This window comes from Lycorma delicatula, chromosome 9 (genome assembly GCF_047948215.1).
Source record: "Lycorma delicatula isolate Av1 chromosome 9, ASM4794821v1, whole genome shotgun sequence".
Classification (NCBI taxonomy): domain Eukaryota; kingdom Metazoa; phylum Arthropoda; class Insecta; order Hemiptera; family Fulgoridae; genus Lycorma; species Lycorma delicatula.
The window spans coordinates 56,842,651-56,860,851 of NC_134463.1; the positions used below are offsets into that span (position 1 = coordinate 56,842,651).

Here is an 18,201-nt window from a genome sequence, read left to right on the forward strand (position 1 = left end):
ATTTTTAGTCTATTACCATGGTGTATTGTCTTGAGGTATTGCTGATTGAGCTCTACTAGTAGATTGAAGTGCATTGATTGTAGAAGCATTCAGTTCAAATTAAATGTTCTGATCCCATTTAAATCTGAATTTTGCAGTTAATAAAATTTGTTTATTGAAGAAGTGTTATCCTGGTTTAATGCAATCTTTTCTTTCCTTTTTTTTTGTAGGTAATTGTTAATTTCAATATTTAATTAAGCGTGTTTTAAAATAAAAAAATAATAGATGTTTGAAGAACGATTTTCTTCAGAAAATCACATAAAAATTTGAAGCAAAATTGCAGTGAAACTTAGTTGAACTAGATTTACTGGTTTCTTCTCCCTCAATCAATTGGAAACTATATCTTTATTATTTAAATAATAATTTGATGGCCTGCAGGAACTGATCTATTTTAATAATGGTTTAATACAATTTATTAATGCCATTGATCTCATTGATTTTTTTCATTAGTTCATACTCATTTTATTTTCAGTATGCCATACTAGTTTATTCCAAGTGACATGGAATCCATCAGGTCATAAAGATGCAAATTTACAATTTTTCCTAGAACTCAAAATAATTATTTCTACATGACTACCCCAAAAGGAGTGTAATTTTTTAGGGTGTGTATATGTATGTATGTAGTTCCACCATAGTAGCTTAACGGCTGAACTGATTTAAATATATGACCTTGTGTTGGAATTCTTACATTACAGGGAGTGTCATAGGTTGTATAAATATGTATGCATGTGTGTTTAATTGTAACTAAAAGGCCACAAAAATCATATATACAATTCTAAATCTATAATCGATAGTATTTTTTTCAGTATTGATTTATTTATATCGAAAATAGTTGTGTTTTAAGATCTGCTATGAAAATGAATGAATAAATTACAGCAGTAAAATTTATTAATATATAATTGTTATTTATTGTTTACTAGCAGACCTGGCAGTGATTCACTATTGTTAGATTTGAGTATATATATATTTATATAGATTAAATGAACACAATTGAAAGTTTGAAAACATTAACAAAATAACAAAATGAAGATACGGAACTTCACAAAATTTAATCTTTCCCTTTTACCCTTTTTCTCTTTCCCTCTTTTCCCTTTCCTCTTTCCTTTTCCCCATTTCTTTTTCCGATTTTCATCTTTACCATATTCACGTTCGTTCCCTTTCCTCATTTCGCCCTTCTATTTCCCCTTTTCATACCCCTTTCCCTTTCCTTCCCCATTTCCTCTTTTATGCTTTACTTTCCCCATTTTATTTTTTCCATTTTCCTCTTCTTCCCTTTTACCTTTTTGATTTTTCCCTTCTCTCTTTTTCCCTGCGCATAAATAGTAGTAGTTTTTTAGTCTATAACGGACACACATATTAGAAACATTGAAATTATAGAATAATTTCAATTATTGATTGTTATTTTATTTAACTTGTTATAACAAGTTGTAAATTACAAGAAAGATTTATTTGCTAGTCATCTATAATTTATTTATTTCATCGTATTAATATTTATAATTTCTATGTAAAAACTGATTGCTTCTTTTTGAATACACTTTTAAGTCAATTGTAATTTTAACAGTATGCTTTATTTGAATTCCAATTATGTAATGTTTGTCATCATATAAGTTAATGCTAGTTTTTGTGATCTACCATGAAACGTTGTCTTTAACATTAATATATATTTATAAGGAAGGAACAGAAAGTGTAGTTCGGCTGTACTGAAAGGAGCAATAGTAGGATATGCAGCAGCAGTATTCTGCCATTGAAATAGAGACATTTCTTAACTGCATTTGTCTTCTTTTTTTCTTGTCTAAGAAAAATTGTGGTCAACATTTTGAAACAAATTTTTACAAAAGATTGTTATGCATATGTCACTCTATGGATAAGATGATTTTGGCTTTATATGTTTCAATAAATATTTAGTTGCTCATGCACATTTCTTTATATCAACAGTGGTAGCGAATGTGGCAACCTATACCTTTTGAGATAATTTAACATGAAATTGTTAATCATATAACATCTTTTAAGTTTTCTTATACATTCCTTGAATGAAAATTGTAATTGTTAAAATCTTCATGTATTGCATATTCATTTCTACATAGTCATTTTGTTTGATTTTGATCGTAGATATTAGTTTATTCTTCTAGAATGAACAGTTTACTTCAAATTAGAGATTACTAGTATGTTGAAGGTTTTGTGTTTCATAAAGAAAAAAAAAAAAAAAATTTCCTTAAAAGATATTCTTACTACAGATGTATATTTTTATTTATTTTCTAATACTATTTTTAAATTTCAAAAGTACTGACTTGATTTCCTCTTCCGATATAATTTTTAAAAATAGAAATCTATTTCGTAGTAGCTGTATTAATAGTCATAATAGTTGAGTGGTGTCTCCCTCTTCTATGTTATTACATTCTTTGGTTTGTGTGTGTGTTTGTGTTTACATGCATATGTATCATGGATGTGTAGTTAAATATATACAAATATACATGTTTGCCAAGTATAGGTTGGTGACTTTGTCATTCAAAAGGTGTTGTTTTTGTTCATGTTGAGTAAGTAAGCTTACAAAAATCTAATTGTTGATTTGCATTTCTATTTGACTGCCAATTATAATTCTTTATTTTTGAATTATAGTGAATATTTATTTTAGATAGAACTTTTAATTTTGTTTAACATAAATATTATGTACATATATATATATATATATATTTATCGATTAGGAATAGAGATAGGTCGGGATTTACTCAGTAGGCATCTCATGCATTAGTTTGTGTTTTTGTGCAATCTGCAGATGGGAAACCTTAAAACAGTTACACACATGGTCACTACTTCACTAAGCTCTAACGGGTGTCAGTATGATGTCACATATGGAATTAGAGTGGCTGAACACAATCTTCATGGCACTTGCCTGAGGAAGAAAGAATATGGGATTGGGAAAGGGGGGGGAGTCAGTTTACAGAGGAACTACCTCTGAACAGGCTTGAATAAGATAGTTTACCATTCTGCCCAGGCTCACTCACAAATCATAAAAAGATATGTAAAATGTATACACACGTACTGTGTGCTGTTAAAATAGCAAGTGTGTGCTATTTTACAATATTCTACTAGGTTTTAATATACCTTTAAGACAGTTTCCTGTGAAATTTTGACTACAAAAATCACTTATTAGTGAGTATTAGATCTTAACCTATGAACTATGAATCTGCAAAATATGTTCTTTTTTTCATTTATTGATTTGTTTGTACAGTATGTTTGAATTCATATGAAGCCTGTTTTTTCAAGTAAGGTATGTTTTGAATTTGTGGCTTATACATGCAATTAAAACAAGATGGCACTTGCACAGCTCAGTTATTTCAATCAATAGTCAACTGTTAGAAAAAAATAGTCTATTCATTTTGTTGTTAGTTATTTATCCATTTATAAATGAGTGCTTCAGTTTTTGATCCCCAAGTGTGAAGTAGAAGAAGCAACCAGATTTTTGATGGCAAAAAACAATTCTGCAGTTGAAAATCACAGGCAAATTTATAATGATTGAATATCTTGAGTGATGCTAAAGTAAGACAGTGGTCCCATTCATTTTAAGGACGAATGAATATTCATGATGAAAATTGTAATATCATGTCTGTGATAATGAATGATTTGATTGAAAAAGTTGACAAAAGATTTGAGATAACTACTGCTTCACCATGTTACAATCGTCTTTGACCATCATGATTTACCACGATTTTTGATTTATGAAATTTTGACTAAAAAATCAGGCTATTTGTGTAAGTATAGCTACATTGTATACATCAAAATAGTTACTACCTTTCAGTATCCCTGTTAAACATATTTATTGACTTCTTATCAGTGGTGTAATATTATTTAACAGATAAATATTATTTAAACTTTATTTAATGCAATTTATATATGATAAATTTTCATCCCTTTGTTAGTTTTGTTTTTATTGACTGTTTTAGAGTCATTATTTTATTGTTTAGATTTAATTTCCTAAGTGTTTGACATCGCTGGTATTAATGCCAGCGAATTTGTATAAATTAAAATTTAATTTGTATAAATTAAAATTTCCACGTACCAACAATTTTCAATATATATTTCTAGTACTTTCAGAGTCACTACTCAATCATCAGGGATTTCATAAAGATGCTAATTCAAAATTCATACGTGTAACTTCTGTATGTATAATTATATCTTAAATTAAAATTGTTTTGTTCATTTAGTCGGATCGTCAAAAAAATAATTTATGCGTCAATAAGAATGTAATGTCATGTCTGTAAGATGTTTACGACTTTATCTAGTCATAGGTATAGCATCTGTACTATATATATATATATATATATAATATATGAGGTCTGTAAATAAAGTAATGAGATTGGTTCAGAAAAACTTTTTATTTACAATCCAATTATGCATGGACTCTATCAGCTTTGAAATAGTTCCCTTGGGAGCCATTCAATGCTTCAAACAGTTTTTCCACTCTTCATAGCATTGTTGGAACTCAGAAACGGAAATATCCTTCTGATGGTGGGTTACATTTTTTTTTTTATGCTTTGTACTGTTCCAAAATGGTGTCCTTTGAGATGTTTTTTTAAAGTCAGGAAAAAGTCACAGGGACTCAAGTCAGGTGAATAAGGTGGTTGAGGAACTACAGGAATGTTTTTCTTTGCCAAAAACTCATTAATTGAGAGTGCAGTTTGACAAGGTGCATTGTAATAATGCAGCATCCAGTTAATTGTCTTCGATGGCTGGTGGCAATTCTTTTCCACAGTCTTTCAAGAATTTTTCATTAAACATATTGATTTACAGTCTGTCCTGTAGGCAAAAACTCCTTATGAACTATGCCATTACTATCGAAGAAACAGATTAGCATGGTTGCTCATTTTTTGTTTTTTTGGGATATGGTGAGTTTGAAGTGTGCCAATCCTTGCTCTGATGTTTTGTTTCTGGGTCGTACTCAAACATCCAAGGTTCATCATAGTAATAACATTTTTGTGGAAAATGAGGATCAGCTTCAATTTACCCTAGAAGTTAATGGCACACTTACACTCTGTTGTTTTTCTGTACAACAGTGAGGTTTTTTGGGTCCAATTTTGCATAATCTTTCTTGATGTACAATTTGTTTGTCAAAATTTGATGGACTGTGGTATGGCTCAAATTCATTTGTTTTGAAATCATTATGACAGTTTAATTGCTGGTCATACCGTATCAAGTCTCTGATTCACTCAACATTGTTGTCACCTTTTGACGTTAACGGTCTTTCGGAGCGTGGATCGTCCACAACTGATTCCTGGCCATCTGTAAATGCTTTAAACCACCTAAAAACTTGGGCTTGTGACAGAGCATCATCTCCATACACCCTTTTCAATTTTGAAAAAGTTTCAGTAGCATTCTCATAGAGTTTAATACAAAACTTGATTGTACAATGTTGTTCATTGTTAGTATCACTTATTTTTGTAACACACAGCAAAAACTCATTTCACAAAAGGTTTGTTTATGTCTCACCTGGCAACAATAGACTAAAAATAGTAGTACCTAATATAAATCAGCTGTTCATATACAGTGTTGCCACTTTGGCGGCCAAAAAAAACTATTCTCATTATTTTTTTTGCAGACCTCGTATTTATAAATCTATATCTATAGATGTATTTGGTGTAGATGTAGTATAGTATCTAGTTGAGATAGTGGTCGTAAACATCTTACGGTCATGATGTTACGTTCTTATTGACATATAAATTATTTTTTTTGATGATCGACTATTATGAACATAACAATTTTATTTAAAAATATAATTATACATTGAGAAGTTGTACATATGAATTTTGAATATTAGCATTTTCTATAAAATCCCTGATGATGGGGTAGTGACTCCAAAAGTACTAGGACTTAAAAAAATAATTTATACAAATTATTTTATTGCTTTGTTGTTATGTGGATACATTCATAATTCTGTTTTTGGCAGTTTGAGTTTATATAATGATTTTTGAAAAATGGATGAAAGAATTTTATTTAGTAATCAAACAAACTATCTTTTGAAATGCAAAACTATACAGGTAGCTAAAGCCAAGCTGAACAAATATTATGATTAGTCAATTAAATCAGTTAGAAAAGTTTACAAGTGGTTTGATTATTTTCATTTAAGAAAAAATTATACTTATCATTCCAGACAGCCAGCCCGATTTTTTTTTGAAAAATTGTATCTTCTTTATTTTTGCACAAACTTATTAAACACTCTTATAATAATGAAGAAATGTTTAGATCTAATTACTTTTTAAGTCACTTTTTTATTTTTTTAGGAAAAATTAGTGAATTATTATTTTTAGGAAGAGTATGAATTTTCTTTTCTTATTATTTGAAAATAGTTAAGAAAAATTAATGAAGGTTTTTTTTTTTGGGGGGGGGGGGGGGTGAACATTTCAATTTAAGATTAAGAATCAGGAGGATATAGTATTGATATAATGGTATACAGTATCTTATAAGTAATTTCTATTTTATTACTATTCTGATTATTCACCCATCTAAAAAAATAGTTCCCAATTATTTATATTATTTGTTTTTGTATCTGTTTAAAAATGCCATACATGTTCCCATTGGACTGTGTTGTTTTATTTTTGTAATATATTGTTGCTGTTTTAAGATTATTTTTATACACCTTACTTGGTGCATGACCTGATTGCTGCAATTTAATTTTTGCTATTTTTTTTTTCTCTAATGTGTTTAGCTTTTCCTTTTTTCTTAGTTTTATTTTTAACATCAATCATTCGTAGTTCTCTTCATCTTTTTTTGCCCTTTTATGTCATTGATCTTTAAGTTATTACTGGTAAGATGTATCATTTGAATAGCTGTTTTCAAATAAACAAAACTTTTGTTTTGTTTTGGATGAAAAAACACCTGTAGTATTTTTATTTTATATAAATATAATTTTTTTAGGATTTAAACTTTTTTTATAGATACTGTTGTTACCTTTTTTACCATCAGGAATAACTTAATGTTGCTTTTATTTATACAGAATATTTTATTCACTCAGTCTTAAAGTGAGTTCTGAGACGCTTTATTATCATGCAGTTTATTACTGGTTTGTTAGTGTCAGAGTGATTTTAAATGCCAAGAACCATTTGCTCACCTCCTCTTTTGATTAGCATTTAAAAAGCACATTCTAATTCTACTTGCATGTTATTTTACATCATATATTTTAGACCCAGTTGTTTCATGTTTTGTAAAACCATCAGATGTGAAATGTACTATGGAGTACATTTCATGTCCAGATTCTAAAAAAAATTAAAACAGAAGGAAATTTTACCTCATACCATACTGTAAAAGAATATAATTATGCTTTCTTTGTATGCAAGTTGTTATCACTTGCAGTTACAAATGACTGTACTGATTTTTTTTAAATGAAAAATTTATTGAACTCATTTCAACATGTGATTATATGAAGTGTTTGTATGAATTGATTTAAAATAAGAGTTTGTATTTACAGCCAGTTTAATTACTATAACTATTTTTTGTTATAATAAACATACCATCATATTTGTGCTTTGGTTTCCTTTTTTTATAATTTGTAATTATTTATTCTGTCTGTAATTAGGCTTGTTTAATTTTATAGATAACTGATTGCTATGTACGGCTTCAGTTTGTACATCGTTGATTGTTTTAATATTAAGATAGAATGATTAGTTGATATTTGTTGACAAGCTATAACACATAAGAAATAATGTTACATTTCTGCAAAACTTGTCAGTACAATGAAAAATTCTTGCAGTTGACAAGTAGTACCACATTGATTTCTTTGGTTATCTAGTGATTCAGTTTTAATTTGTTGTTAAATAAATTTTTGCCCTTAAATTTTATTAATCACTATGGTCATTAGCCACTAATTAATTCCACCAAGCCAACCGCTTCCAGTAAAATTGCGCCCAGAATTATTTAATTTGATCATTTATGGAAAGGAAAGTGATCTATTAAATGTGTCAACATCTGTAGTTAATTACCTCACTTCACACCCTTCTGTTTCCAAGATTCTACTGTATGATTTGTCCCAGGTGTTATGGAATTAGTTACAGATTAGTGGTCTTTACTGTCTTAATCGTGTCTTTTTTTCAAGATTGAATTTCATTTTTACTTCCTTGTATGTAAAGTAGTATTTAAGTAACTTGCAACATAATTGTTGCAAGTAAAGGAAGTATTGCAATCGCAAAAAATTTCAGTTTTCAGATTTCAACAAAAATATCCGTTTTGATTATCCCTGAATCCATTTTGACTAGTTTTGGCATGACATCTGTACATCTGTATGTCTTTCGCATAGCTCAAAAACAATTAGCCGTAGAATGTTGAAATTTTGAATTTAGGACTGTTGTGTGCAACTTCCCTTTTGATTGTAATCTACTAGACCAAAAGTGTCCAAAAAAACTCGAAATCCAAAACATTTGGATTTTGGACTTTTTCTTAACTGCAGTAGTAGTCCTCATTGAGAGATTTTCAATGATATAAGTGGTACTTATTTTCATTGGTTCCAGAGTTATAGCCAAATAAAATTTAATTAATGAAATATTTGGATCTTATTAGGGGAGGGTGCATCAGTTCGAATCCAATTTCATATACATTTTTTTACCTTTTTTTTAAAATTTAAATATATTGATTGAATAAATTGTTAACCTCTGATTGTAAGAAAGATTTTACAATAAATAACAATCTGAAATTATTAGTGAAATAAAATTTTATGTACTTTTCATTTTAATTCAAAAAATGTTACAGAGCTTAATAATTATTAATAAATCAGTGTATTTAAATTAAAAAAATAAAAGTAAAAAAAAAAAATGTGTATGAAGTCGGATTCGAACCAATATGCGCATGGTTTGGATCCGACACGTTCTCACTTACACAACATAACTACTTCAGTGACATGAAATGCTGATACAGACACTACAAAAAAGTGTGATGCAATGTGGTGACCACCACAATGCAATTGTGTAATTGTCCACTAAAGAATTGGAGGATCGTATCTCACTTTCAAATGAAATAAGTTTAAATGAAGTGCAGCAAAAAAGTCTATATGTAATTTAATAGGCATACAAGCAAGTCATATGGTGTCCACATCAGATTTTTTACTATTTCTTTTTAAATAAAAAGAAAATATTGAACTATATGATTAAGTATTTCATTTATTAAACGATGTTAGGAAAATAATTATCATTGTAATAAAAAAATCTATAGCATGAATTTTTAATCTTATTAATAATTATATGTATATATATTTATTTATAGTATATCTAAATTTAGGATATATATCATGCAGGTAAAATATTTGTCATGTTAAGTTATATTATATGAGGTGTTGCTATTGCATTAAGTTTTTAGTGTTGAGTATCTTGCCTGTACAGCTCACTCTAAATTTGGCCAGACAGTTTAAAAATAGATTTTGATCTGAACTCTCTTGTGTTAACTAGCATTGCATCGTTCACTCCACTCTAGGTAGGTCTTTGTCTCCTCATATTTCATTTGAATTTTTATTGTTATTATTATTATTCCTGTTGTAAGTGCAAACATTATCTCTATTTGTATATTTACCTAATGTAATTGGTTTTTTTGAGTATATAACGTTTTGGTTTTAATGTATTTGATGAATCCTTTTTTTGTATTAATTGCCTAGTATATAATAATATTATTATTAGTTTTATATATATATACTGTATGTCACATCAACCATGTGGTTTTAAAAATAGTACACACATTTTTTTATAATCTTAATTATACTGTTTGATATTTAAATTAATTGTTATTATTTAATACTACAAATTCTTTGTATATATGTGGTTTTTTTTTTTTTAATTGTAATTAATTTTTCTAATATACATTCATTACCTCTACTTTATTAAAAAAAATTGGTTTACATAGTTATGATAAAAAAATACTTGAGAGCAAATTTTAATTTTGCACTTTATAAATTATGTTGCAAACTTAATGTCTGTAATAAGGTTGTCATAATTTTTAAGAATTTATAACGAATGCAAAATCGTTTATTATGTTGTATTTTCTCTTTGTCCATGATTAAATAAGGTTGAAAACAAAAAAAAAAAAAATATTATCTGCCCTTTTTTATCTTTGTGTACTGAGTTCATGTTGCTTTTTTATTATTTGGGTTTTATTTTTATTTTTCAAATTGTACTGTAAACTAACTTCTGCATTAATTTTAAAGTAATAATTAACGTAACATAATTAACAAAATTCTGAAATAATAAAGATTTAAAAAAAGTTTTTAGCCCTAATCAATTATCCTTCTTCATTATTTATCATTTGCTGTTCTGTAGTTACTTCATTAACTTTACATTTTTCCCAGTATATCATCAGCCATGTTTTCATAGTAATTAGTTAATTAAAATTGCATTATTAATTGCCTATTGCTGCTGGCAGAGGTACTGATTAACATAAAGCTCAAGAATTATCATTAACTTGGCTTTCCATTGTTTTTAACCGACTTTAATATGAACAGTATTGCACTGGAATGTTTTATTTAATTAACCATCAATTCATTTTATTCAGTGTTAATTTGTTTTAAATCTTAATTAAGAAAGGAAATATTCTGAAATTTTTTACTTTCTTATCTTTGCCGTGCTTTTCTCAGCTTTTTTTTTAACCTCCGGGTCCGCAGTTAAGTATTTTTTTCTGCAGAGGATGAGATGAATGTTTTGTAGCATGTGTGAAAAATGCCATGCTTGACCGGGATTTGAACCCAGGACCTCCGGGTGAAAGGCTGCGATGCTAACACTCGTGCCACGGAGGCCACCTAGCTGCTTTTTTCAGCCTAGTTATATCTTACCTACTTTGTTACGGTATGACATGAGTTGTACTATATTTGGTTTGTTCTTCATTCTTAAGCCTCTTCAATGTATGCTGGTGGATGTTAAAACGTTCATATATGCTATAAATTTAGTGCATTTCAAGTACTACCTGATGAATCTGATAATTTTCGGCATGGTTGCATGCATTGTTCCTAGTAATTATTTTAATATATTTATCTGTTTTTGTTGGTTTCCTAGACTTATATATTCATTACAGAAAGTAAACAAGTCAATTTAACTGCCATAGAAACTTGTAATCAGCTAACTTTCAAAGAATTTAGTTGTATATATTTTGTGAAAATAGTTGAAAATTTAGTGATTGGTTGATGATTGTTGACAAGCTATAACACATAAGAAATAATATTGTATTACTGTAAAAATTGTCAGTACAATATCACAATGAAAAATTTTTGCAGGTGACAAGTACCACATTGATTTCTTTGGTGATTCTGTTACATGGTGTATAACTCTTGTGTAAAGGTTTATGATATTCTTATCACAGAATTAGTGATATTCAAAGTAGCAGAAACAGATGATTGATGAATATGTAGCAGAAACAGATAAGTTATTTAACTCTCCAAAAGCTGTTTGATTGTCATATGAATTTTAATAATATGACAAACATTATATTTTGTAATATGTTGACAAGATAATAAGTTTGTTATCAAATAAATTTTTTAACCAGAATAAAAATCTTTTAATAAATATGTGATGTGGTTATCATATAAATTTTTCAGTGATAAAACATTTTTAGTTTTTTACCCATTAAATTAAAAATATTCTCATATATTACTTAAGGATTTAAATTATTTTATATTCACCTTCATATTTGAATTTTTGGCTTCCAAGACCATTTTTTCTTACTAAATTTACTTGATGTCCAAGCATTGTGATTTGCTCTATCTCCTCCTCAGTATATTTTTAAGCCGTTTGACTACCTTCCTCTTGAATTTTCATCTCTCATGCTTCATGTTATGCAATTAGTTTGGCCAGGCTAGTTGGTTTTCGTATCTGTATTTTCTTTAACTAAGTTTTTCATAATAAACTATATGTTGTGTGATGATAAATATAAATTTTTGTTTGTTACAGGGTGGAACAATATTAGGTCAGCCTCTCCGAATTATACCTCTAGGTAAGACTTACATTCCTAGAGCAGTTTTTGATGACTATATTCATTGTCTAGGAAGAAGTACATTTCGGTAAGTCTTTATAAAAATTATGTAATTTTTGAAGAGGTTGGTTTTTTATAATGATTCAAAAACTTTTTAGGTTAAAAAAAATTGATGTAATTTGATTTTACATGCTTTTAGTGTTTTAATTTATTTCTTGTTGGTGATGTAGTTTTTCCTTTAATTTTAAAATCGTTCTAAGAATATTAAAAAAATAATTATAATTTATCAATTTTATTTTAATTTTATTATTTTATCAAGTTTCATTACTATATACATAATTTAAACAAAATTTTGATATAATTAAAATTAATTGCCAAGTTGCCTTCTGGGTATTCTTTTTAGTTATTTACTAATTAGCTTTTTAAATTTTCTGTATCCTTTCATTTATTATAATTTAGTTCAGGCGATTTAGTTAAAACACAGTATTTTTTCTAAAATGTTGATCAAGTTCAAGATGTATAAATAACATTGTCTTTTAATAAATTTTTTTTTTTTAGTCAATTATAGTAGTGTGTATGAGGTTTAGATATTCTGTGATTATTCAGAATATTAACATAGTGATCTGTAATGGTTTTGCAGGGCAAACCTTAGTAATTTGAGACTTGTAGAAAAGATACTCTTTTACATGAATATTAATTTTTTTTGAAGTTATGTGTACTATTTAATATTAATATTTGATGTTAATGACTATTTATAATAATTATTTTAGTCTTTGCTCCATTACATTAGACATACATAATACAAATTTTACTCTCATAGATCATAAAATACTACATAACATTATTAAAATCGAAGTCATACCATTCTTTTTATGAATAAAAGTATTTGTTTATAATCCAATCCACAGTATCTTAAATAAGGGTAAGGACATTAATTTAAATGGAATCAATACTGTGCTAAAAATCAGTTTCTTAAATAATTTTATATCCAGTTTTTATGAGTGTTGTTTGTCTAAAAATTAGGTAATCAATTAAATTATTACTATTAGGCATATTATATGAACTTACATTTGGCTGTAAGTGGGAATTATTTTGATTTATCCAGACATTGAGCAGGCTGACATGAATGCAAATGAATATACAGTATTAAGAAAGATTTGTGGGTATACAACCGTTATGGGTTGTTTTATTGACTTGGAAGTCTATTTTGAGCTGTTACTTCATTTGAAATATTCTTCGAACTACTCTGTTGTTTTTTTTTTTTTTTTTTTTTTTTTTAATTTAAATGTGACATTTTTTTAATAAAAATCAATTTTCATTCTCCAGAAAATGAAAAAAAAATTCCTGTCTACATGTAAAAATATATAGTAAGAGACTACTTTCAGTGCTGTCCTGTAGACAGGAATATATTTTGAAAGAAATCATTCAGAGAACTTGCTAATAAACTGAGTTCTAGATGTATTTATGAAATAGTAAAACTACTTACACTCTCTAAATGCCATGTTCAATGTACCAATCATATTTTGACTCATTTTACTTAATCTATATACTTTATTACATCACTTATTAATAAAGTTATTATTTTTCCTTGACTTTTTTTCTTATGAACCTGTTCATAATGTTTCAGTACTTTTATAGTGGTTGTAGGTATTGTACATTTTAATGTAACAAACTACTGGTCTACTTGAATCATACATTTAAAATTGTTTAGTCAGTATTACTAGAAATATAATGTCCTAAAATGAGCCTAAAATTATTAGTAGTGCCTTTATATCTTAGCATATATACCTTTTGATCAGTAATATATTATTATGTATATGCTGTAAAAACATTTTGGTGGGATAGTTGAATAAGTGTTTAAAAGTCAACAGTATTTGAAAATATTATCTTTATTTATAAGATAATCATCTGTAAATAAAAAATAACTCACAGAATAGTGCCTTTATATCTTAGCATATATACCTTTTGATCAGTAATATATTATTATGTATATGTTGTAAAAACATTTTGGTGGGATAGTTGAATAAGTGTTTAAAAGTCAACAGTATTTGAAAATATTATCTTTATTTATAAGATAATCATCTGTAAATAAAAAATAACTCACAGAATATAAACAATACACACCATCCTGTCTACATACATGTGCTTTATTGAGTGAAAATATATATAATATCCATCCTAAAATTCCATCCATGGAGGAGTAGATTGGCTGATAGGATTTTTTGTTTTTCCTTCTATTTCTATTTTAAAATTACAGTTAAATAGAAGGAATTATGTACAGCCATTCCAGCTGCGGTATAATACGTTGGTTTGTGGTAATAGCATACACTTAGTAATTGCCAGATAAATAAACTATGGATAATTTACACTTCCTTTATTTACTTTTAAATTTGCATTGCATTAATTATTTATTACATTAAATCACAATAGTTCATACTTTAGTTAAATATACATTTTTAGATATATGCTAAACATACTGTCTAGCTACAACAGATATAAAATTAGTAATGTTGTTTAGTTGACATTTTAAAGGAAAATGAAATCATAAGTTATAATTTCTTAATAATTCTTAAGCTCAGCTGGTTCATTATTAAAAAATTAGAAATAAGAAAATAAGAGGATATGTTCACATTTATCAAGAATATGAAGAAAACACATGAATCTGAGAACATACTGCCTGTCAAAAAAGAGGTTCTTTTTTCTTATATTAACATGAGAATATAATATAAGGTACATAAATGTTATAGTAATATAAATATCATTAATATTATTCAGTAATACAAGATAAACCAAGTATATCGTTATAAGACAAATGAGTACATGTATTTTACATTTTTTTTATTAATATAATATATAATTATATATTATATAATCGGACCGACACCGGGCTTGGATCAACCACCAAACCCAGAAAACTGAAGAATCTAACCATGAATTCACCAAACAAAGGAAAATAACTCAGAAAATTATAAGAGGAACCAAACGACAAGCCCAAAAAAACTTGATTCAGCAAGTAGAAGAAAGTTCCAAGAAAACTAACTCCCCAGACTATTATAAAATTTTTGGTCAGGCTCTACAAAGATATGAACCACCCACCCTTATGCTGCGAGGAAAAAAAGGAAATATGGCCCACACCAATAAAGAAAATGCTGAAATTTTGGCAGAAACCTTCAATAGACTCCTCAACTGTGACGACTCCCCAGAGCTTTTTGAGATTGACACTGAAATTCCAGTTAAAACTTCACCGGTAAATATCAACCCGCCAACAATTCAAGAAGTTCTCGCAGCCTTAAATGAAATAAAAAACTACAAAGCAAGCGGAGAAGACCAGCTTTTCGCAGAACTCTGGAAACATTCATCAGTTTATTCAGTCAAAACTTCCCTGCATCTATGTCTCGTGAAAATATGGAACGAAGAAAAACTTCCAGAACACTGGACCACAGCCCTCATTCATCCATTACATAAAAAAGGGGATAAAACTAATCCAGAAAACTACAGAGGCATATCTCTCCTGGATTGCACATACAAAATCCTGTCGAGAATCATATACAACCCATGCAAAGACCAACTTGAACTGGAACTTGGGGAATACCAAGGGGGATTTAGGCCATGGAGAGGTTGCCCGGAGCAAATAATATCCCTAAAACTTATGATGGACTTATATAAAAGACGGAAAAAACAACTAATAATCACCTTTGTCGACTTTAAAAGAGCCTATGATTGTATACACCGACCATCCATGCTGAATATTCTGAGAAACCTGGGCCTTCACCCTAAACTCGTAAACATGATAAAATTAACTTTAACCAATACCCAGTCCAGAGTGAAATTCAGAGGTGAACTCTCTCAACCCTTCTACATAAAAACTGGATTGAGGCAAGGAGACGGCCTCTCACCACTCCTTTTTAACTGCGCCCTCGAATTTGTCATGAGAAAGTGGTATGAAATAAATCCCAAAAATATAAAAATGGGTACTAAGAAAAACTCCATCACAATAAATTGCCTAGGATTTGCAGATGACCTCGCTCTTTTAGCAAATAATATTCAAGAAGCCAAAACACAAATCATGAGCCTGCCTTCAAAACCTAGCACAAAAGATAGGACTTCATATCTCTTTCGAAAAAACTGAACTAATGGCCATAGATCCTCTGGTAATAGAGCACATTACGGTAAACAATCAGAAAATTAAAATAGTAAAACAATTTAAATATCTAGGGGAAATAATAACTTATAATTTAAATGAAAAAGTGACGTGGCAAAACAGGACAAATAAAATGATTAAATCCCAAAAATTAACTTGGTCAACATATAACAAAAAATGCCTTTCTGCTAAAACAAAACTTAAACATTATAAAACTGTAGTACAGCCAGTAGTCACCTACGGAAGCGAGACCCTTTTCAAAATCACTCAGAAAAACCGAATTGAAAAAATTCTGACAATAGAGAGGAGAATTGTCAGAACGTGTATCAATAAAAAACACCAAAAAGAAGGCCAATGGTGGATTGTGCCAAATGAGGTGGTGTATCGAGAAATAGAGCCTGTTACTGATACTATGCGGAAAAAAAGAATCTCTTTCTTTGGTCATCTCATAAGGACACCGGAAACAAGACTGTCAAGAAATATCATTGAAAAGCTTTGGTTCCAAAAGCTAGAAGTAGGATGGATCAAAGAAATTAAAGAAGATATGAAAGAATTGGGAATTTCCCTGACTGACCTACAGAATAAAACTGGAAAAATTACAAAGCTAAAAGACAAAAGCATTAGATTTAAACAAAAGACAGACAAACGACAAAATACAACAAAGAGGGTGTTTACGGATGAAGAAAAGAAAGCAAGATCTGAACGGATGAAGAAATACTGGGCAGCTTGGAAGAGTAAAATTACACGCTTTTCTCAGAAAAGATCCAACTAAAATTGACTTAAGTGGTCCCATGTTGGCCGTAAAAGCATAATAATAATAATAATAATAATAATAATAATAATAATAATAATAATAATAATATATAATAGTGGTGATCATAAGAATGTATAAGAATAGTAATACAGTAAGAATATAAGAATAATCATAATGCTCAGATTATTATTAACTTTGTAATGATGTACATTATATATATATTTATTCTTGCACACTTCTACCTCTAATCTATAATGACTAGGATTTCTTTAAATGTGTTGTTTGCGACGCAGAAGAAGATGTGTCCAATGGTCCGAATAACCATGGTGCCATTGGATTTAAGTGTAAATAATGATGACTTATTACACATTTGAAACTTCTCATTTTAATCTACCTCTAAATCTGTTCTTTGTGGATCCCAAATTTAATATATCAAATAATATTTATATTTTAATTGGAGCCCAATTTTATTTAAATATTATTTTGCCTTGTAAATTTATTCAAGATTCATACAAAGTTGTCTATCTTTGTTGCTAAAAGATAGAGCTAGGAGTTTAGATTAAACATCATGTATTGTTTGGTGTGTTATTATATGTGAATAATATATATAACTCCTTCTATGAATAATGGACCTTGCTGATTGTGAGGGGGCTTGAGTTGAGTGCTCAGTGGTACAGAGTAGCTGAACCGAAAGTGCAATCATATCGGAGAGGTATCTGTTGAGCGCCAGAGTAAGGAATGATTCCTGAAAGAGGGCAGCAGATCTTGTGAGTAGTTGTTAAGGGCATAGGTCAGGATGACTAAACGGCCATGTCAACATCACTCAGTCTTCTGAGTACTGCGCAGCTGAAAGCAATGGAAAACTACAGCTGCTTTTTTTCCAAGAAAATGTAGTTCTCTGCATTTTCATATAACAAAAATGGAGGAGCCTGCCAGAGGTAAACTAGTCCCTCGTTTGGATTTCTGGGTGGGGAATACTAAGGAAGGGGTCACCAGAAAATTAAAAAATAACATTTTACGAGTCTGAGCATGGAATTTTAGAAGTCTAAAAGAAGGTTGGTAGGTTAGAAAATTTAAAAAGGGAAATAGCAGGAAATTTAGTAAGAATTAGCGAGGTTCGGTGGCAAGAGGAAAATGACTTTTGGTCAGGTGATTTTAGAATAATTAACTCAGCTTCAAATAAAGGGCAGGCAGGAGTAGGTTTCATAATGAAGGAAAAAGATGGAAGAGAGTAGAGTATTTCAAAATGTATAGCAATAGAATCATTCTAATAAGGATAAAATCAAAACCTAAACCGACAACGATTGTTAATGTCTATGCCTACAAGTGCTCATGATGA

At 28.9% G+C, this 18,201-nt stretch overlaps 1 protein-coding gene across 10 annotated transcripts in view; it reads left to right on the forward strand.

Annotated features, from left to right (window-relative positions):
• LOC142330480 (uncharacterized) overlaps positions 1–18,201 on the forward strand; it is a 133,598-nt gene that overhangs the window by 65,640 nt on the left and 49,757 nt on the right. For all 10 annotated transcript variants that reach the window (XM_075375749.1, XM_075375755.1, XM_075375752.1 and 7 more), the window contains one exon: positions 11,946–12,055. In XM_075375749.1, the coding sequence (XP_075231864.1) occupies positions 11,946–12,055 (110 nt within the window). The remainder of the gene's footprint in view (positions 1–11,945; positions 12,056–18,201) is intronic.